Source organism: Struthio camelus, chromosome 7, assembly GCF_040807025.1.
Source record: "Struthio camelus isolate bStrCam1 chromosome 7, bStrCam1.hap1, whole genome shotgun sequence".
Taxonomy (NCBI): Eukaryota; Metazoa; Chordata; class Aves; order Struthioniformes; family Struthionidae; genus Struthio; species Struthio camelus.
In genome coordinates this window covers 22,165,440-22,187,661 of record NC_090948.1, presented here as the reverse complement: position 1 = coordinate 22,187,661, position 22,222 = coordinate 22,165,440, and the positions used below count along the sequence as shown (strand labels likewise).

General features: G+C 42.4%; 1 protein-coding gene across 1 annotated transcript; it reads right to left on the bottom strand.

The window, feature by feature from the left end:
* Nucleotides 1-1,692: 1,692 nt before the first annotated feature.
* RBP3 (retinol binding protein 3) lies at nucleotides 1,693-19,570 on the bottom strand. Its single transcript, XM_009677875.2, has 4 exons — nucleotides 16,523-19,570; nucleotides 8,902-9,092; nucleotides 5,406-5,548; nucleotides 1,693-3,560 (listed from the first exon to the last, which is right to left on the bottom strand). Exons 1-4 carry the CDS (start codon nucleotides 19,568-19,570, stop codon nucleotides 3,232-3,234), a joined length of 3,711 nt encoding a protein of 1,236 aa, XP_009676170.2. The 3' UTR covers nucleotides 1,693-3,231.
* Between the last annotated feature and the right edge of the window lie 2,652 nt (nucleotides 19,571-22,222).

Sequence of the window (22,222 nt, the reverse complement as noted above, 5' to 3'; positions counted from 1 at the left end):
CAGTAAAGGGTTGGGAGGGCACTTCAGAAATTCCTTAGTCCATCCCCAAGTCAACTTCTGTCTGTCTTGCTAATTTAAACCACGAACCATGGATTTTCCATAACTTTCATTCTGGAAGAATCTAATTTTGTGATCTGTTCTCGTCTTTCACTGCAGTGCAATTTTCTATGCAATTACTGTCAGTAGTTTGGTGAGGTCTGTTGGTATGGTTTGGTAAGTTTTTTATGAAGGGGTCTGGTCTGCTCAAGCTGACAGTTTCAGTGGTCACTAGAAACATGAAAAATGCCAGGCAGAGCCAAATTAGTGGGACGTACAGCTCAGCATCTACATCTCCCTTGACACTGTGGAAGGAGGTGGAAGATCCATGAAGAAAGCAGCTGTGGGAGAAAAAAGTTCCTTCCTGATGACATAGAAGATAGAGAACAACTTAAGCTCTGAAATTGCAGATTTAGATTCTATGGAAACCTCTTAGTTACCTTTCATAATTCCAGATGTTCTAGAAGTGTTTGGTCCTTCTAAATAGTACAATCCTATTTACTTAAGTGCCACTTGCCTCAGTGAGTCCTGCAGGCCGTGCAGGAAGTGTGACAGTTCTGAATTTGTCTCCTTTCAGCTTCACTGTAATACAGCAATGTAGAATATGATGCAGTTCATCTGTCCTGCTTGCTATCTTTACCTCTCTGAAATAAGAAAGCTGATCTTTTCAGTGTCTTCAGACAAGAGGTTTCCTGTGACTCTAGTCTTCTGTGAGCAAAAAACACAATCTAACACAGTTTACACTATACCATGAGAAGGTTCTAAGTTCACTGGGACAAGAATAAATGTGACATAACAGTTAGTAACAGAGGTAAAAAAATTGTTTCTTTGGCCTTTGTTAAACCTGATAGTTTCAATACAGATTAGCCAGTGAAATTGTAAATAATATTTTGTTACTTAATAGAGTTTGTCAACGTTGCACATTAACTTTCCAGTGAAAATGAATTTGGTGTTACTTCAGAGAACTAACAGCACTATTGATTGCAAATGGACTCGCCAGCAAATGCATCTGCTTTTTTTTTCTTTTCCGAACTGGATTCCAATTTCTAAACATACTTATTATTCATAAGTACTTATTGTATTACTTAAGGGAAGAAATTATTTCCTATTTGTGCCCATATGGTATAGCTTTTGGTCCTTGAATGGATGGCTGAGGTTTGTAAATGTTAGGTTTAATGACTACTATTGTTTCTACATGACAGCACAACAGATTGTCTTTAGGAAAACAAAAGCAGTATATCTGAATCACTTAGATATTAAAGAGGCTTAAAAAACAGTAGAATATGTATGTTAATGTTGTTTACTTTACTAATTCATTGACTACTCTAGTCTTTACCAGATTAAATAGCTTTAATATTCTTCGTTTTTTATATCACTTTACACAAAATTCTGCATGAGCTTTAATTCATTTAAATATTTTCCACAACACTGAGAAATTCAACATCTGACTACTGCATAAAAATCAGAATATGAAAATGATTCAGTCCAGGTTAGCGATTGCACTGAGTGTAATTGGAAAGATAAACAAGTAGTAAAAAAGATGGAAAGTCTATTTAGTTGTTAAAATTATTTTCCTGTAAATACTGAAAAAGATGTAGTCAGATGTTTAAACATGTTTTTTTTTTTTTAAAAAAAAAGGTAGTAACACACAAATGAGCTAGCAAAGAGCAATTTGTAACCCTTACATACTCTAACTGGTGAAATCTGGGGGGACCAGTTTCCTAATTTAGGTGTCTTACAGCTGTTTATTTTACAGAGATGGCAAATGTTGAGACCTAGTTTAGAGTTATATGCATTTCTCAATGATTACAAATACAAATGTACAGAGATATGCATTGCAAGAAAGAGAACGTTGTGCATTAATTAGGCTCATGTCGAAAACCCTATCAGTTGCCCTGGAATAGACTGTCAATAATCATTTTGTTATCAGAGAGCAGAGGATATTTCTCTGTTTTCTTCTTGTCTTTGGAGCAGGGCATATAACAATCTGTTTTTAACCCTAACTAAAAACATATGATTCTTGTCACTAACTCTGTTGAACTGAGTGACAGAGTCAATGCACTGCCTTTCTCCTGCCCATTCCCCATCCCTCTGGCAGATGCTAGGGGAGAGGCAGAGATGCATCTAAGAAATACCAGGAGACTGGGCAAGCCTGGCAGATTTTGATACATCTAAATGATGAAATGGAGAAGAGACTTAGCTGTTCCAGTTTGGAAAGCATAACCTCCCAACTATTGTTAATTCTTCCTTCAGACTTAGAAAAGTAAATGTACACATTTTCCAAAGGAGAAGAGGTGCCTTTTTTACTTTTGCATACATGCTTCGGGGTGGTTCACATGCCTTCAATATTGACAGCTGGGATTTTCAATGGGACCTAAGGAAATCTCTGTTTTGAAGCTTAATCTTAAAAAATAGACACTGCAATAACTAACATTTACATCTGACCACAGGAGAGGAATCCAGACACACCAGTGAATTACCCAAGTCTCTCAACAATGTCCAGAAAGATCTGGTTCCTCAGAACACAGTTAAAAATGCAACATGTTGAAGAGCAGGTCACCTAGAGCTATCTTCAGGGAGCCACTGATCATAGAGATCGAACTGAAGTTTCCCCTCCTCTCTAGGATTTGTGTTTTGGGAGGTGGGTTCCTTTCCCCTGAAGACAGGCAGCTGCAAAGAACTGAGTGATAGCAGCAGTATTTTTGCTTATCTTCCCCTAAGAACTTGGTTACTAGAAAACTCACACAAGAAATGGGACTCTGGTGTGAGGCCTCCCTTAGCTGTTGGGAACTCAAATCTACTTTTGCTGCTATCCAGAAGAGTGCCATTCCCAAGGCATGTGAATTATTCTGGGTAGCAGAAGGGCCTTGCCACATCTCCTGTTGGAGTTGAGCCCCTCTGCAGTAAACAACCCATAGTTTATCGAGCTAGAGAGATAAAACAAGGAGGAACACCTGTAGCCTGCCCATCCCCTCACATGCGCATGCACGAACACACACACACACACACACACACACACACACACAGAGTGAGATTTTCTGGATCTCAATTTTGCATTAGTCATCTAAATTATGGGTAAATCCTACTCTGGATTCCCAAACCCTTTATCAGTCCAGCTCCTGAGTGCCTAAGTCCTTTAGACTCGACTGAAAATTACAGCCTACCTTTCTTCTAGAAGCACGTCCCCCCATTGGGCTATCTAGAGCTGTGCAAGTGAGCGTTGAGTATCTCCTTTGCTTTGATGAGTGCTGTTTCAGCTGGTGCTTCCATGTGAGGCGGCACCCCTTTCCCTTCCCAAGAAGTGCTCTCTCCAGAGATGACTGATCTGGAGGTGGGGATGGTGATGTACAGATTGTTTCCATCTACTTCATACGTCTGTGGGGAATGGCAGCCACCACTGGTCTGTTCCCCAATGATGAAAGCTCTGCCCAGTCTCTTCATTATGTACACAAACTCCTCTGCAGCCCCAGCTGTCACAGAACTGGTGAGGATTATTAGCCCTTTCTGAGAACCATACCTCTCCCCTGCCAGAAAAGACAAAGAGCATCACAAAACACATCCATTTTCAGAGATCCATTTGCATCGTGGAACAAGAAAAACCAAGATACAAAATGCTTTGTTCCCTACCTGCTATTAGCAACCGTATAAGTTTGAAATTTTGTTTCATACCTATGATGGTATTAAAACACTTTTTTACACTAGCCCAGCCACTATGTTGTAAATAAGCCTGTTACCCTGTCTGGTGCTCTTGTCTCACCAGTTTCTGGTCATGAGCTCCGGCAGCTGGGAAGCCAGCTCATGTTTACTGCTGCTGACTCTTCTGTGGCTTTGATTTTTACAGGAACTCCAGACCCCATCAGAGAAGTGGAATAGGAAGGTGAGGGAAGCAACCTCTTCCACTACCTCAGCAGGAATACTCAAAGCTCAGCTCGAGGCATCTTCCACTTCACCCTCACCCCTGCTCTAGGAACCTGGCTGCAGTGCGTGGCCTGCGAACAAAGCAAGGCGGCATTTTGTGAAATTACAATTGAGGTTTCCCACAGGCTTATTACAGTCTATTAATGGAAGCTGTTACATTGCTTTTGTCCAAGCCCTTCAACAAACACCCATTCATTATTGGGATCTCAGCCAAGTTATCTTATTCTCTTACAAAAACCTGCTGATAGGAATAGGGGTTTTCTTGCACCTGATTTTCAATATATCTGTACACACTGGATACTTTTCAAGAGCTGAGATCCTTTGAAAATGCGGCCAATGTGTCATAAATGGGACCTGATCACCTGAAATCTAATTCTGAACTGCTTTAAAAATCTAGTTCTTCAAGTAACTTACCATACAACATTTAATTCTCATACTAAACTGTTAGAGAGGGGCCAATATCATGGTAATTCATTTTTATATCATCTTTTGCCTTCTCATTTCACCGTAGACATATATCCATTAGAAGACCCTCTTCACAGTAGATATATATAATGTAGTACCACAACCAGCTCCTTTGAGGTTAATAGGACTCTGCCTGTTCTCTTTGATGGGAACTGGAAAGTGTCCATAGTAATCACACTCCCTTAGCACAGCTCACCTCTCACTGCCTGGGGAAATAGATGGACCCTGCAGCATGCCACAAAGGTTAAGCATTTCAGGCTGCTCCAAACCAATAATTGCAGACACTGTTGTGACACCTCTTTCAGTCTTGTTTTAGCTTTAAGGGGGAGTAGAATTAAAGCCAGCATTTAAGATTGGTTAGCACTGTAACTGCAATTTATGAGTGCTGAAGAGGTCTGTTTCTGAATGTTGTAGCATCCCTTCAACTTACATGGACAGCAGGGTAGGTAACACATTGCTGAATGCTCTGAACACACTCAGATGTGCAGAGTTTATAGGGCTCCCCTTTTGTTCTTTCATTCTCTAGATAAATTGGGCTATTGTGTGTGTTTTCATCTACTGAGATAGTGTCTGATGGATCGCATGGGCAGGAATGAGGAACTACATAAAAAACTGCATGTAAGTATTGGAAGAGACTCTTTGTTACTAGGAGTTAAAGCAGTACAGGAATTGTTTTTAATTTTGACAGCTTTTAAAAGCAACACCGTAACGGCTGTACACTGTTTTCAGCTAAACTTCTGGGGCCAGTTTACAAACCACAGTGTCTAATATACCGCATTCATAGGAGCCACAAACTGATATTTATAGGTGGCACTGAGGGACATAACTAAGATGCAGATTTTTGTTTTTACATTGTCTGCATAGCTTGAGCTAATAGTGGCAAGTGCTTTCGCCAGATGAGTTATAGCGTCTAATAGCTCGCTCTGAAATGCACAAACAAGAACACCTGAAATTAAAAGAAATTCTTAGAAGAAACTGTGGTTTACCTTTGAGCCGTGGCTGTGTCTGTATTTCCTTAATTGAGTCACTGGGTCTGTTGTAAACTTTGTCCAAGAGAAGTCGCTGTCCTTCATCGAAGAAGTATGAGCATAGAATTGCTATGGAAGTGGTAGGGCCTCCAATATTGTACCTTTTCAAAAATTAAAAAATATTAAGGAAACAAATGAAAATTTGTGGCAGACAGCAAATCTGCCTTCCAAGTTTTGTTGCTTAACAACCACACTGAAGGGCTAATGGCTACATTTGGCTACATTTACAGAGGACGTTCTCCCCTTGCAGCATTTGCACCTTTATCACAAAAACAAAATCCCATCTAAGAAGCTGGGATTGGAATTGTCCACAACTGACTATGAACACAAAAGTAAAACTGAATGGCTTTTTTTTTTTTTTGACCCAGCCTGAAAAAAATCAGCAAGTAATCTCAGAATCTTTATTTGCAGAGAAACATTAGATTCTTGCAATTCTACTTTCAATAACCCATCCTGTTACTGACAGAGGCAGTACGAGCAAACATCTAAACCTTGGTATTTAAATGTAGATCCTAGATCCTAGTTTAAGCAAAGTAGGTCTGTGGAACTGACAAACATTCTTATTTCATGCTGCACACAATGAAAACCATTAGTGTTTGGCACCTTATAAGATCAGGCTATTTCTCTTTGTGCCTAAAGATTGTTTTATTTACTTCATTTATGAGAGTCATGAATGAAAACTTTGGTTGCAGGTTAATTTCAGATCAGCCTCTGAAGATTAAAGTCACTGAAGTGACCAAGGGTCATCAGAGAACCGTCTGCTATGAATGTGCACGATGGAATACCAAATTATTTTTTATGTATGTTATTTCTAACATAGAGTTCATATGGCACTGGAAATGTTTGTACTTCGCTCATTAGCAGCAGACTGCATAGCACTCTCCTGCAGTTGATGTTAGGAGTGCCTGGCGCAGACAAAGGCAAAAAAAGTTGCTTCACCTTCAGGAAAGCATTTAAAAAATCCAGGAGGGGCCTCTGCCCCAAACAGTGAAGCAACCTCTTTATTTTGCAACGTTTGGGAGCTGTACGCTGGATTCACACTGTGCCTGGCTAGAGCTGAAATAGGCCTCTAGCGTGCCTGGATAGCGCTGTGCTGCCACAAGGTCCTACTGCCTGCATAGCACAGGAGACAGCAAGACGTAGCAGCGCCCAGCTTGCTGCAGCTGCCATTGCCACTGCCGAAGTGTGTGGCAAGCAGCCAGCTACCTGGATGGCTAAGATGGACAAAGAAGCTGGCTCTGAACAAGGTTGAAGGGTAGAGATCTGCTGAATTATTGTCAGTGCCCAAGCTGGGTCCTTCCTCCTCTGTCAGTGGCATCAAGCTGGGTAGGGTGGAGGAGAACTGAAACTTGCTCTGTTCCTGCTGTAGTCACCCCCCCTCCAGCAGGATTAATTTGACTGCCAGACAGAGCCAAGAACATAGTGTCCTGACATACTTTTAAAAAGGCAGGAGGTCAATAAGGTACCTTTTTGGGACTCCATGTACCCTCAGTTATAGTGCAGACCAATCTAGGGCAGCTGGCTGGATGGTAGAGATTAAAAAACTATGTAGCCAGAGTGAAGCCAAGCAGCAAGATGACAGAGCAGCTGCTTGCCCTACAGTGCATGTCTCACATAGTCTTGAGTCAATGAAGTCTACAAGATTTTGAAGGGAAAACAAATGTCAAATATTTCCATCATCTGTGGATATCAGTTTAGAGGCCTCTTCAGATTATCAAACTTGTGGTCAAGAGAAAGACACAAGGATGATGACAAAGACAAGAAACATTTTGACAACATAATAGTAATAGAGCAATGCTGATGAGCTTTTCCGGGGAGTCTCTTGCATCTAGGACGCTGAAACTGCAGAAATCTCAGTCAGTAGGAACAACTGTACAATTGTCAGAGTTTTAGTTTAGTTCCTGGGGGCAAGTACTTCCTTCACTACAGACTTCTTGAGTGACACTGGAGAAGCTGTTTAGCTTATCAGCATCTGTTCTCCATGCTGTGATGGTTACAAATACGAAGCTCATGAGTGGCCCAGCTGCTCCAAGGACAGAAACTTCTAAGGTGAAAGGCATTAATGCATTATGATTAATCCTAAGTAAAGGATCCTGAAGTTATCAGTTTCCCCTCAAAATCATGAGATTGTTTAGAGACAATCTCAAAAGATAATATGTTTAGGGTACTTTTTATATGACTTCAGAGACTGAGGTTTTTTGCATGCACTCCACTCTGCTTTCTCAAAAGGCTGGAAATATATTAAAAATAGAAAGCAAAGCAACCCAGGAGAAGAGCTATAATGAGGCCATTTGGTGCCTGGGGCATGATTTTACCTTTTGCTGTTTTGTTACCCCTGGCCCTGGTGTGAGTTCTAGCCTGGGAAGGATGGGAACAAGAAAGAGAAAAGTCCCAGTCAAACTCCAGGTCTGTTGGAAGGTGAGGATGACTTTGCTGAATCTGAATTCAGTCATGGGTGGGCTTGGGTGGCTGCTGCCTTACCTCATCTGTGCTCACATGGTAAGCTTCCTCTCTCCACACTTATCACTGTGTTCATCTTTTCTTGCACATGCTACAAATCCCAGATGAAAATTAAGAAGATTACCAAATATTGTGAGCCCCATGATGGTAAAGGACAGGAGATTTTTTAACATTAAAAACTAGCTCTTACAAAGGCCTTATTTTCTTTAATTAATATTTGTAATGTTTGGGCTCACAAACAGTAGCTCTGGACCAAAACAAGAGAATGACTTTTATGTGAATACTGTATCGGAAATGCGTACCTGTGATATTCATTCGTTTTGATAGCTAGCAACATAACAAATGCCATCTTCTGGCTCATAAGACTTTGAAACATTGTTGACACACTGGAGAGTCTAGCAGACTCCTAAGTCAGCAGCAGGGATATGGTACTGTAGCTTGCTGCAGCAGGGTCTAGGAGTGTCACAGTACCTTTGAGACAATGGTGCTTTTAAGCCACCTTTGTACTCTGTGCACAAGGATTATTCTGTACAGGGCTGATACTACAACATAATTTAGCACTGCAGGTATGGCAAACTCGATGCTGTAACACAGCACTATGTGTGATCTTATTTTTGACTGTTCAATCACTTGACCGTTGCCTGTAGCAAAAGATTTAATTAAGCCATATATATATATAATTAATACAAGGCACATGCAGAGGCAGATTAGAAAGAAATTAGAGAAAGAAAACAGATGTGAGGTTTAGGACTGCATTCTGCAACATATTCCCTAGATTTACCTATTTAGTTCTAAACATCTCAAGTGATGGTACAATTTCTCTTGAGATATGCTTCCAGACTGTTATTATTTTCCTTGGCTGTTTTCCTTTTCTCATTTAATCCCAGCAACGTTAGCCTGTAAACAGGACAGCAAACCATGTAAAGCTAATTCACTGTTACAAATAAAATGCTATTTTAAAAGGACCTTGGTTATTTGCCATTCAAAGGTTTACCTCAAGTCTAGGATTAATGCATCTGTATGAACAATTTTCTTCCAAACATGCTCTACCAGTAGGTCGGACACCTGGGTTAGAAGTTCATAGTCTCCAAACATATCGAATCTCAGATAGCCAATGTTGTTTTCAAAGACATTCGTGTGGAATGAAAATTTAATCAGATCTTCAAATGCTTCTGGGGAAGGGATCTGAAAGAGTTTAGAAAAACAAAATAAATCATTTGCTGGCATAGACAGCTTGGCACAAGATTTGAAAGGAATCACATGGGTCAAGTTTAGTCCAGGTGGGACATACGTTAAGAATGTGACCGAGTTTAAAGAGTATCTTGAAATGATCATGAATTAAGATTTTTGCATATTAGACTTTGGTTAATGTTAGCTGCTGCACTGCTTGCCCAGTATAGGGTGCATCAATAGCATGCCCAGAACCTGGATCAGGCCCTTTCTGGTCAGGGCTCAGTTTATTATGCAAAATAAAGAAAAAAACTTCCTTCAACCAAAGAAGGCTGCAAGAGCCTACACATACACTTTGCCATCACTCCAGGCCTGCCCTGCTGTCACTTCTCCCTCCCTCCCCCCCCCCCTCGCCCACTTGTTTCCTTTAGCAGTTCTTTCTAAATAAGTCACTTAGGGTTTTTATAATGTCTTGATCAGCCTCAGCTGACAAACAGCTGCTGGTTACAGGTGAGACTGGCCCCAGTCCCCGTTAAAGAGCCAGTTCCTGTGGTGGAAGGAGCCTCACATGTTGGGCATGTGCTAGGAAACCCCTGTGCTAGCCATGTGTTAAAACTCTTACAAGGTGGCCGCATGCCTGGAACCTCACATGTTCGTCTGTGATCAATTTCATCTTGTTTATCTGGGTGTTATTAAACTGTAGACTTTTTTTAATAGCAATGTGTAGCCATCTAATAAAGTTATCCCAGTAACCCCTATATGCATTGGAGACATAGTCTGCTCCTGTTGCCAGACTTAGATGCTTTGCATGCACGTGTCTGAAATGGGAAGGTTCTCTTTCAGCTTAAGATCAGGGTATATATTCTATATGTGACTTTCAGCAATTTGGCCTGCATGATTCATGGTTGCTGTGAAAATTTTATACTTGCATCTTAATCAGCAGTTGCCTGCTGCCATAGCTCAGGCTCAGATTATCCACAGTCGGCTTACAGGAGAGAGAGCAAAGAGTGGGCAGGGAGCTGCCTGCTAAAAGTGGTCTCCCAACCTGCAACACACTGCAGAACTTGTGAGGCATTTAGGCCTCCTGTGGTTGGTTGTAGGGAAGTCAGGCAGCCTCCTGCTACACATGTTGTGCCCTGGTCTGGGGTCTGCAGTCCTGCCACAGACACCTCTGTCACTAAAGAAGGAGGATCATTCATCATCGTTTGGTACCTGCTGCATGCCAGGATTTCAAAGACTAATTCAAAAGCCCTGTTTGCCACTACTTGTTAACAAGATGGTGAGAGTGAACTCTAGTTAGAGTTCTTTTCTATACTCTTCTTTCTCACTGCACCTTGTGAAAATAACCACTGCATCTGGACTGTAGACATATCAGTTCAACACTGTTGGGTTTGTCATTTCCAATCCACTTCCCAGTGACAGCAATGCTGCTTGATCTGCCAAAGTACTTTGATCGACAAATCACAGTTTTGAAGAAAATATCTAGCATGCGTTGCATGGTTCTGACAGAGCTTATATGTAGTTCAGAAGTACTGGTCCCCTCAGGAGAAAAAAACATCACTCATTGGTAATATCTACAAATAAAATGGAATGTGTTACTATCAGCCACTTAGCAATAATATTTTAACTGAACGCACAGGTTTCTTATCTCTGTCTCCAAAAATAAATGCTATATGCATACCCATAAACATGTTGATTAAGAGTAACCTTTCTATGTATGTCTGGTAATGTGAGTTTTTTTCCTACTTGTTCTTTTACAGTGCTGCATCAAATCTTTGTCCATTGAGGACTTGGATACTTGTCAGCAGTGTTGCTAACTCTTGCAAATTTGTTACAGGTCTTGACATGGCTAGTTTGCCCTTAAAGGCTCAGCTCTTTTAAGGTAAAATGAATATATGAGGATCTCCGAAAAACCTTCATGGCTGTAGGAGGAGGTATGAAAATACACCTACTCTAAAGGCTCTAGGACCAGAAGTCAAATGAAAAGTGCGCAGAATCTGATTTCCAAAAAAGAAAAAAAAAGCCTCCTAATTTTTAAGCAAAAGAGGGGAGGAGGCTGAGACTGACAGTAGAGAGTTACTGTACTGTACAATTGCAGGTTTGTGACAGTGACACATGGGCCCTGTGCCATGTAAGGGGGTAAGTCTAGCTCCAGAGAGCAGCAGCATTCTTCCTTTTGGAAAGCAGGGCTCTGTTTGCAGGCCAAGGACAGACTGTGACAGGATGCAGCTGAGAGTAAGATCATGCTACTTAGTTAGGCAGTGTTTACATACAAATGACTTGATTGTTAAATATAAACCCTCAGGTGCCTTAGTAAGAAAAACACTATAAGCAGTGTGGCTAGACTAAGGGACCTCCAAGCTAACACCACGTAAGCCAAGAAGGAGTTGCTACTAGTTAACTGTATAGGGTCTCCAGTCCTTTTCTGCAGTCTCTTTCCACATGTGAGTAGCCTAACTGGAAAAGGTCACGTGACACAAAATAGGACCTAGAACGCTGCCCTAGGACTCATGTGTGGGGTTTTATCACTTGCTTTGCCACTGACATAGCCCTCCCAACCTTGGGCAAACCACTTTCCCAATTGTGCCTCTCTTTTCTCCCTTCTCCCTCTTCTAAGTTCTTTTGTCTATTTAGATGGAAAGGGTCTTTTCATAGCTAATTTTGGGCTGATCACCACAATGTAACTCTGATCTCCACTGAAGTTGCTAGTGTTGTCAACTCCAAGCTGTCAAAAAAAAAAAAAAACAGCCAATACCTTTGTGCCACTGCAAATTCTGAGACTGGTTCCTCCTTTCTTTCTTAGAATAACATTCGAGTTCCATCCACACCCTCAGAGGCTGGAATGGAAAGGTCCATCTTAAGTTATCTCCCTGTCTCAAGGCAGGATCAACTATACCCATGCTGCTCCTGACAGCTGAGTCTCACTTGCTCTTAAAACCTGCAGTGATGGGGATTCCGTGTTCTTCTCCAGGCAATCCAGTCCAGTACGTCACTATCCTAACTATTACAAAGATGTTCCTAACATCTAGCATAAACAGTTTAAGTTCACTACTTTCTACAGTGTAAGTGCATTACTTCTTGGCCTAACCACCATGGAGATGGGAACAGAATCGTATTTCTTCGTATCTGAAACAGCCTCTTCCGTATTTGAAGACTGTTTTCACATCTCCTCTCAGTTTTCTCTGGAATAAACAACTCATATCCTTTCAACTTTTTCAAGTGACTCTTTTTTGGTCTTCTCTTTACTCTTCCTCTTTTCTGGACGCTCTCCAGTTGAGCCACATCTTTCCAGAAATGAAGTGTCCAAGACTGGGTACAGTACACTCCAACTCAGGCTTCTTTAGAGCTGAATAGAGCAGAAGACTTCACATGTCTTACTGATTATATTCCTGCTTATCTGCCCCAGTATGATGATTATTTTTTACTGCAACAATTTGAGACTCTGTTCAGCTTGTGCACACCAAAGCACCCATAAACTTTTCTACAGGATTCCTTCTAAACAAGCTGTTCTCCTTCCAGAGTTGTACAGCCAATCGTTCTCACTACAGAAACTGTCTAAGAACCTTGCATGTGTTCTTATTCAGCCTCAGCCTGCTTTTTACAGGTCACCTCTCCAGCTTTTCCAGAATTGTAGCTTTGAACCCTAATCTTGTCCTCCAGTGTACTAAGACAGCCAGGATGGGATGTTACCATAACCAAAACTCAAACCCTCTGGGATAGTGCTCTGGAAGTGATTACAAGGGGTTATTTAAGCTCTGAGTCCCCACTGAAGGAGCGCAGAGGGAGAAGCTGTGCTTTCACACCGCAGAGGGCGACACTGCACACGAGCATGTTGGCCTGCTTTTAAGAGAGCTTTTAACGTGCTCATTACAAGCCAGTGAGCAAAAATTTAAAGCACTGTTATTTCCTAGTCAATGCCCTTGGAAGACTACATTTGAAAGGAAAATTTGAAAACACGACTCTTAGCTAAATCTTGGGTTCCATCCAAAATCCATGTAAAATCCGTAAAACTAATAGACACATCTCCTGTAACAATAACAGTGGAAAAAAAATGAGGAAAAACAGATCTCTGGTGGGATTATGGCAACCAATGCAGCAAAAGTAGCTGCATTGTGCTTGTGTATCAGAATTATAAGATGAAATGTACTAGAAAAGAAAAACAAAGGTGATTAACACAGTAACGTTTTCTTCTCTGTACCAAATATAAGAGCAAGTACGAACTGCAAACCATCCACAACACCTTCTTTTCACCTGTCAGCAGTAGACGTACTGTATGTATCAATGCAATTTTTCTATCTTGACACTTTGAAGCTGAGAATTTTGATTTCACTCATTAATGATGGGACATAAGGAAACTACATTCAGTTCTAGTGAAGTGTTTGTAACTCTATTGTCTCTGACAGCAAGGATAATACTCTGGTATACATATATAATATTTGGGAAACAGGAGACTTCAAATGCAAAACAACTTCTCTTTATAAAGGATCCCTTTCTTATCTTTTACTAGTAATGTAAAGTGCCATGAAGAGAGATACCATTCATCATTTTCAGCTGCATGTCCAAAACATTAAGACAAAAATTCCCTTAGATGTTAAGACTGCATTAAAAGTCTTTGGGCAGCATCAAGGGGCCTAAAGAGTCACTCAGGGACACTCTTGTCACTTGAAACTGACATATCACATTTGCCAAAATCGGGCAAGCGGTTCTTCCATAGGTAATCTACAGTACTGCGATATACATTAGTTCAAATTTTTCAGTATGGAAAGGGAAGGTATGACTGGAGGGAGAGAGAGGCAGGCAGAAGAATAAGCAGCAGGGATTATTGAACTGGGCATCAGCAAATTTACAGAACTCTGCCTTACAAGCAAAAGGCTATTTTCCAGACCACTAACAGCATCTACAAGATTAGCCTCTGGGAAGTCTGACTTTAGAAAGCAGCATTTATGCAGCAGAGAAATCCAGCTAGCGTTGACCTTGCTCCTGTCACAGAGGAGACATATTCACTATCCTGTACAATGCTTCAGCAGCTATTCCACTGTAGCAGATGCAAAGGTCTACAGGCATTTCACTTCTCTGTTTCCTATGTCCCATCCCATCACTCTTGCAGTTATTCATCATCACTTCCATTTAATTGTGTTGGATCTGCTTCTCTGTCAAGGTCATTATCAAGAAAATCCCGCTGTCAAGGTATGGAGTGGCTTGGAAGGTTGGCAGTGCAAGAGGAAAACTAGCTCTAATGTGATAATAAAAGTGAACAAAGCGGATATAGACTAAAAGAACCACTATGTCAAAGTATGGGACTGTAAAAAAAAAAGATGAATTTACAAATGTAATTAGTGCCATCATGTAACTTCACCGTTATCTTGAGGCATGTGCTGTCTGGGACATTGGCACTGGGGATTCCCAAAATGATGCACAGAAAGCATTCCTCTTGCCTCTGCAAAAGCAAAGCAGAAGCAATTACCCTGTAATGGGAGTCAAGGAGAGACAGAGAGACTATGAAAAAAGGGAGAGGGAATCAAGATCCTTTTGCCATTCCAGAGCTCTGTGTGGCAGGTGAATTTTCTTCTTTCTCCACAAGGAAAAGCCGTTACTTGCATTTCTTATCCTCTTTCATCCTTATCCTTTTTCATCCTCTTTCCCCTTAAAATGTCTTAACACTACCCTCTTGTCTCGCCCCCTCCTGAGGGAACACATAGTTCTTTGGTTGCTACCCTAGGCTCATAACAGATTCATGCTGTTTATACAGCATTCCCCCTTGACAGTTCAGATTTTTTTTTTCCTACTTTCATCCACACTCATGTAACTTCCTTCTTATGGATGTATTCCCTGGCCTCCTCCAATCATTTTGCTTGACAGAGAACTGAGGTAAACAGAGACATTAATTAGCATAATGGCTTTTCCCCACTAGCTCTATCAACATCAGAATTTCACATGTCATGAGAAAAACAAGATTTTTGTCCTGTACATCCTGTTCTCAACATTCAAGGTTTAAGCCAAGTAAAAATAGTTAACAATATCCACTAACAGCCTTCAGTGAAAATGGATGACTGATTTGCAGGATGGTGCCTATAGAGAAATTACGGTGTAACATTACTGATGTGTTGCTAATAATTTAGCAGGGAGGTCTGTCAGAAACCTCAATAAATGTGGGAGGGAAAGAGAGTGATGGAATAGAAAAAGCCTTTAATTAATTATTTCAATTTAAACACATTTTATGCTTACAGCCGAGAATGGGGCCAGAGTGTCTAGGCTAACAAACGTGAAAAAATGCCTCCCCCCCCCCACACCCCGGAAATGCTTAGACCCTATCCTTGACCTTAGTGTTGGAGATAATGCCACAAAGGTCTGGTCCACTTTAAATATTGCATGCCAAAGACTTCAGAGGATAGAAGCCCACAGATTTCCTCCCCCAGGAAACATTTAATAGTTACCTGACACTTGGTACAATCTGGTCATTGCAAAGGCAAATTCATGCTCTTCAGAAAGTAATTTTATGAGTCCCTGGGGTAAGAAGTCTCTGATAGCCATGCCAGAGCAGTAGCCGAAAAGGAGCTAACTCCATCCAAGGCAGGGATCACGTTATCCTAACCCTCCCTTTAATTTGAAGGTGGAATTTTAACAAGTGCTCCTGGGAGCTCCCTCCAGTACAACAATGAACAAGAAAGACTGCCAAGGAAGACCGGTGTATAAGTAGCCAGTCTCAGAACAAAGCACAGACTGTTACACAAACCACACAGCAAGGGCAGAGGTAGATTATTAAAAATCAGTTTCTCCCGTGGGGTCACCCAACTTCCACCCAGGTACTTCTTCCAAAGTATTTCTAGGTCACTGGGAAACAGCCTGATGCTAACGAAGAGATTGAATCAGAGCAGCTTTCTATTGTCAGTACCAAAGGGCTGCCTGTTACTCTGTTGTAATAGAATCAGAAGTCAGGCACGGCAATTTTATATATAACAATCCATTTAAAAGTATGTGGCTGTATTTTTTGTGGGTATATGTATTTAATCTAGATCAACGAATTTTTTCTCAAATTACAAACTCAGTAGCAGTGGGTTTCTGCATTAATTTGCTGAAAAGCGATTGTACTGAGAGAGTGGGGATCACAGAGATGATGAAGTATCTTCCCCATAACAGTGAAGCCCCATGTCAGAATCTTTGTTTGTGGCAGATGGCTACTGAGAGAGACTCACAGTCTGAAGTGTGTAGCCCCTAAAATACATGCATCCAGAGCGACCATCTACATCTACTACAAGCTGCTACCCTGACTTGCCTAAGTGTCCAACAGAGTTCAGTCTCCAAAACCTATTGAAGCACTGGCTTCTCTAGTGGGTACAGGTAAATTGTGGTGAGTTGATGATACAGGCTAGAAGTTTGGTGAGCTACCTGACTCAGTGCTCCCATTCTAGCTGGCATCACTATGTCTGGGTATGAGAGAACTGTACCTGTTTTGGCATGATCCCTGGGATGCTGTCCTTGGCGTGTTCAGGGATGTAGAGTATTTTCAGGTGCTCATCATCCGAGAGAGCTTGCAAGTCAGCAGTCACCTTCCTGGCCAGCTCCTCTTCCGAGTTAATTCTTTTATAATTGTCTTTATTGATGAGCTTGGCAAACTTGGATGCTATAACAGTCCCAATGTCCACAAAGGCATAATTGTCTGCTACAAGCTTCCCCACAGTTTGCAACATCTGTGGCACCTGTGCACGCAGGTTGGCAATGTGCTGAGCTACAGCCATGGCTTCACTGGCCTGGATAGTGATATGTGGCTCCACCCCAGACACACTCCATACTTTGCCAGTGACTGGGCTGAGCACCACTTGGCTGGGGATGGAGGCGTACAGGGAGCTGTTGCCAACACGATAAATGCCCACTGAGAGGGAACCACCCACTGTGGGCTCACCAATAACTGTGGCCCGGCGTAGATCCTTCATAGAGCGAGTGAAAGCTTCAGCTGCTGAGCCACTCATGTGGCTTGTTAGGATGTAGATGTCCTTGAGGGAGCCATATCTCTCGCCAGTGACTTGCGGAAGAGTCCACACCTCTGTGCTGCGGGAGGTGCTGCGATCAAAAACAGTGTAGAGGTGTTGCCGAGGCTCAGGCTCAAAGAAGTAGGAACAAAAGATTGGGATGGCAGTGGAGTAGCCACCTGTGTTGTACCGCATGTCAATGATCATGGCATCTGTGTCCACCAGCTTGTTCCATACCATCTGCACCAGCTGGGGTCCAATAGCCTTCACTGTTTCTGCCTCAGCCATCATATCAAAGCGAAGGTAGCCCAGGTTGCCTGGCAATACATCTATTTTGAAGAGAGCCTCAATGATATAGCCCAGCTCCTCAGGGCTGGGAATCAGGTTAGGGAGCTGTTCTTCTGGGGTTGGTTCCACATGGCTGTGGAAGATGTGAAGCCGATGGTCCCCTGAGGCCTCCTGCAAGTCACTGGTAAGCTGAGAAGCCAATGTCTCAAAGTCTACAGCTGACCGATAACCTCCTTGGGCCTGTTTAGTGCTGAGCATAACACTTGCCTTCCCAGCCACTTCTGGGATGGCATAGTGAGCCTCTAGGAGTTGCCCAGTAGCCTCTACAAGTACCCCCATAATCCTGTGGAAAGCCAGCACCTCTTCAGCCTTCTGCAGCGCATCCTCAGCTAATACAATGGAGTCAGGCACAACTCCTCCACCCATCCAGCTTTCCCCGTGGTTGTCAACGAAGGTGATGACAGGTACTGTGATGGTCAGGCCACGAGTTATTCCCTGCTCAGGCTGCAGCAGAGGGAAGGTGCGGGTGTGTGACAGGCTGCCTGCTGTGATCTCACCGATCAGTGTAGCACGGCCCAGGGACTGCATGAGGTAAGCGAACTCCTCAGCAGCTGTAGCAGTGTGGTGGCTGGTGAGCAGGTAGATGCCACGTTGAGCCCCATAGGGCTGGCCCAGCAGTTCTGCCTGGCTGTTGTGCTCCTGTGTGTGGTTGGTGCGCCTATCGTAGGTTGTGAAGAGGTGGACAGGGCCAGCAGCAGGATCTTGGAAATAGGACAGTAGCAGAGGCACAGCAGAGGAGGATGGGCCTCCAGGGTTGTAGCGCAGGTCCATGATCAAATTTTCTGTATTTTGGAGGGGCTCCCATACTTCATGTACAATGTAGGGTCCCAGCTTAGCCAGCACAGAAGCATCAGCAAACTCATCAAAGCGCATGTAGCCCACATTGCCTGGCAACACTGACACCTTGAAGACGGTATCCACCAAGGCATGCAGCAGCTGCTCGTTATCGGGTAGGTTGGCTGCCACTGCAACTGGCTTCTCAGCAGGCGGACTAACAGCTTCACCCGGCATCATGATTCGGACCAGCAGGCGGGGATCCTCAGATAAGGTCTGCATCTCACTGTTGAGCTTGGTGGCCAGATCCTCTGCTGACTGCACAGAAGAGAAGTCAAAGGTGGTGAGGTGCTGCAGCAGCACTGGCACCCGCTCCACTAAACTGTAATTGTCCTTTAATATGCCTGTGAGTCGGCTTAGGGTGCCAGGCACTGCTCTGCGTACTGCCAGGATGTCTAGGGATTTCTGCAAGGCTTGGTCTGCCTCAGTAGCCACACATGGCATCACCCCACTCACTTCCCAGCTCTGCCCACCTCCACTCAGGGGGCTCACAGATCGTGACACAGGAACCATTAGATAGAAATTAGAGGGGCCAATACGCAACTTCTGGATGTCCAGTGAGCCTCCAGCTGTTTTTTCCCCAACAGTGATAGCTCTGTGCATATGCTTGAGGATGTACGCCACGTCTTCAGCCACTCCTGTGGTGTGGCGGCTGATCAAAACAATGACATCCTTGTCCTTGCTGTACCTCTCTCCCAACACCTTTGGCAGAGTCCATATCTCTGTGGTGGCATTGGAAGGCCGATTATATACAGTCTCAACGTGCAGCACCTTGTCTGCTTCATGCAAGTATGAGATGATGAAGGGGAGGCCAGAGATCTGTCCTCCAGTGCTGTAACGAAGATCTATCACTAATGCAGAGGTGTCTATCAGTGTCTTCCACACCTTGTCCACCAGAAAAGCACCAACCTTCTGCACAACTTCTTGGCCTATGATATAATCAATCCTCAGGTAGCCAACATTGCCCACCAGCTTGTCATACATGACCACATGCTCAACAAGACTCAGCAGTTGTTCACGAGTGGGGGAAGCCTCAGCTTCTTGTTTGGGAGCTGCATGAGGCAACGGCTCATAGGAGATCACCAGTCTTGGGTCATTCAAAGCACCCTGCACTCCAGCTGTCAAGACACTGGCCAGTGTTTTAGGATCTGAGATGTCCAGGATCTCTCCACTCTTGATGGCTTGTTCAATGGCTTCTTGCATCCCCACCAGGTTTTCAGGATAGCAGTAGTTATCCAGAAGGACTTTAGCCATGTCCAGCACTAGAGTTGGCTGAAAGATTTTCTCAGTAGACATGCCGCACACAATCAGGGCTGAAAATAGCAAGAAATGCATCCTGATCATTTTGTATCTCTACGGAATAGAAAATAAATTGTACTTAGGAAAGAAGTCAGAAGTTCTTATTGATCAAGATGAACATAGCTCTCTGCTGAACCTCTCTGTCTGTGAATCACACTGAAATCCCAGTGTTGAATCCAGGTGCACTGAAGAGATAAAAATCTTTTATCTTCATTAAACCTTTAATCTCATTAAAATGGAGTGCATCAGCTGAAGTGCACCAATAGATGAAGTTCAGCTTCATGCCACCTTACAAACCTCTTATGAAACAGTAATAAACTTCAGTCATCAAGCAGATACTTTCTGGTGGTTAATTGTTTTCAAAAGGTACCTCATTGCCTGTTATAAAGTGGTCCTGGCTTATCCTGACAGTGTATTGCTTAAATGCAAAACTGTTTGATTTTAACCACAATTACAACAGTAATCATTCAGGCTTTTACATCATTTATAAAAGGTAATAGCAGGAGATTCTTCTGCAACTTCTTGACATTCTGTGTCAATTCTCAATAATTTTTCAAGTGTTGTTTATAATACAATATCTTTGGTATATTTTAGTTCGTAGACTGCAAAGGGTTGTTCTTACATTCTATAACTAAGGGCTCCAAACGTGAAACTCCAGACACTTGGAACAGCTCATAAAATCTAAGGTAATGACAACCTGTTAATTTCCGGGCTGAGAATTGCCAGCATTTTAAACAGGACTTTGAAATTCATTTGCCTCAACATAAGGCAGCTAAATCTGAGGTGACTTTAATCTTCATAATTTGCACTCAATCAGGATTTACTTGTAATACCATTGAGTAACATATGGTCATGTCTGATGACAGCTCCCAGCCAATAGACTTTAGGCTCAATATACCAAAATAGAACGTGGGGGGTGGGGGAGTGTTCTTCTGCCCACAATATATTTGAGACTCTGTTGTATCAAGAATTTGAAAGAGGATCAGTAAATGTAGGATGCAGCTGCAGGCTGTACCCATGTGAATTGTCAGCATTCAGCACTCCAGTATGACACGCCAAAGCCGTACAAGAAGAGATTCTGGCTTTAAGTTTGAAATGAGTTGCTCCCTCAGCCATTCTGCTTGCTGGAGGTAGCTACAAGAATAGAGTAGGGAAGCTGGGAAGAGCATGCTTTTATATCGCTTTCAAAATGCCATTTGTTTCTGCATATGAATATATGTGGAAAGGAGAGTCTAAAGATGGTCTAACTTGGCTGGGCACACTCCGTAGGTGTCATGGAGTGAGGCCTGAAATACAAATCAGCCACTCACATCAGCAAAGTTTAGTGCAGTTCTCTTTCTGGGTTATTCAGTAGTAGCAGTAAAGGAGTTTCATGAAGCTCCTTCTTTTAACACGTCTATATACGATTAGCCTAGTCCATATATACAGGTGCTACTTCATCCCATGGTTAATTTCTATCTGGGTATATGTAAATGTACAAAGGATGGAAAATTAAACATTCACACGATTTTTTTTTTTAACTCAGAAAATCTCAACCACTGTATAAGCTTTCTGCAGAGAAAACTATTTGAAGTTTAATTTTTGGTTTTCAAAACAATAAATTGTTGCTGAACAAACCAAATAAAGAGGCATCAGGTAGATGTTCTTAATACCATAAATCAGGTAGAGAAGTTATATAGAGAACAATTATTCAGCAGTCTTTCAAACACAATCACTAAAGAAACTCAATGAAATTATTAGATAGCAGGTTTAAAACAAACAAGAGGAAGCATTTTTTCATACAATGCATAATTAATTTCTGAAACTTGTTGTTACAGGATTAGCGGATGCCAAAAGTACATGGGCATTTATTTGGACAAATTCATGGAGGATTGATTCATTTATGCTTCAGTCCAGATGCAGTCTCAGGCTTAGGGAGTTCCTACATGGATGGAGGCCAGAAGCTGGAATGTTACGCTACAGCAAAGACCAGTTACACTGAGGCTTTTACTCTTCCCTTGATCATCACTGCTGGTTACTGTCAGACGTAAGACTCCATTCTAGAGGGAACCTAACCCAAGTTCTGATCTAGAACGTTTCTTACATTTTATGAACAACTTTTGCTTTCATTTTTTTCTGTTAAATTACTCATCATATCTGGCAGTAAGTGAACTCACTGAACCTTGGCGTGTGTTCAGAAATGAATCCATATTCTGGGGCTTTGAAGACATTTGCAAGGTAAGCTTTTGGTTTTAGTCTTTTCATCCGAGAATTCACTACTAGGAGACTAAAATACTATGAGAGAGACTGTTCTCATGTTGGAGGAGGGTGGCTCAGAGTTTCCACTGTTACCCAGAAACATGAACATCCAATTTTTTGTTCTTCCACAGGGTTTCCTGCATGACTGATGGCAAAACTGCTTAGTCTCCGGTTGCCTCAGTTTCCTCCCATCTAAACTGAGGACAACAGCACTGGTGCGAGTCCTACATCTAGAAGACTCTAATGTGTAGGATACTAAAATGATGAGGGCATCAGAAAAGGGCTAAGAGAAGAAAGAAAGCAAATCCAATATGTCTGTAATCCTGCAGAAAATCCGTTCTCATCAGCATAAGGCTTTCAGGACATCAGTTGGGTGTTTCCTTATTCAGGGCTTTGGTCCTGCTATAAACACATTGCACGCAGGCTTAGAGTATCATGACAGTGGTGCTCCAAGATGTG

Coding starts and splice junctions, on each gene's coding strand:
- RBP3 (XM_009677875.2), bottom strand. CDS start 19,570: ATGATCAGGATGCATTTCTTGCTATTTTCAGCCCTGATTGTGTGCGGC. Junction 9,093..16,522: donor CAGGGATCATGCCAAAACAG/GTACAGTTCTCT, acceptor AAACTCTTTCAG/ATCCCTTCCCCAGAAGCATT. Junction 5,549..8,901: donor GCATTAATCCTAGACTTGAG/GTAAACCTTTGA, acceptor ATTTTTGAAAAG/GTACAATATTGGAGGCCCTA.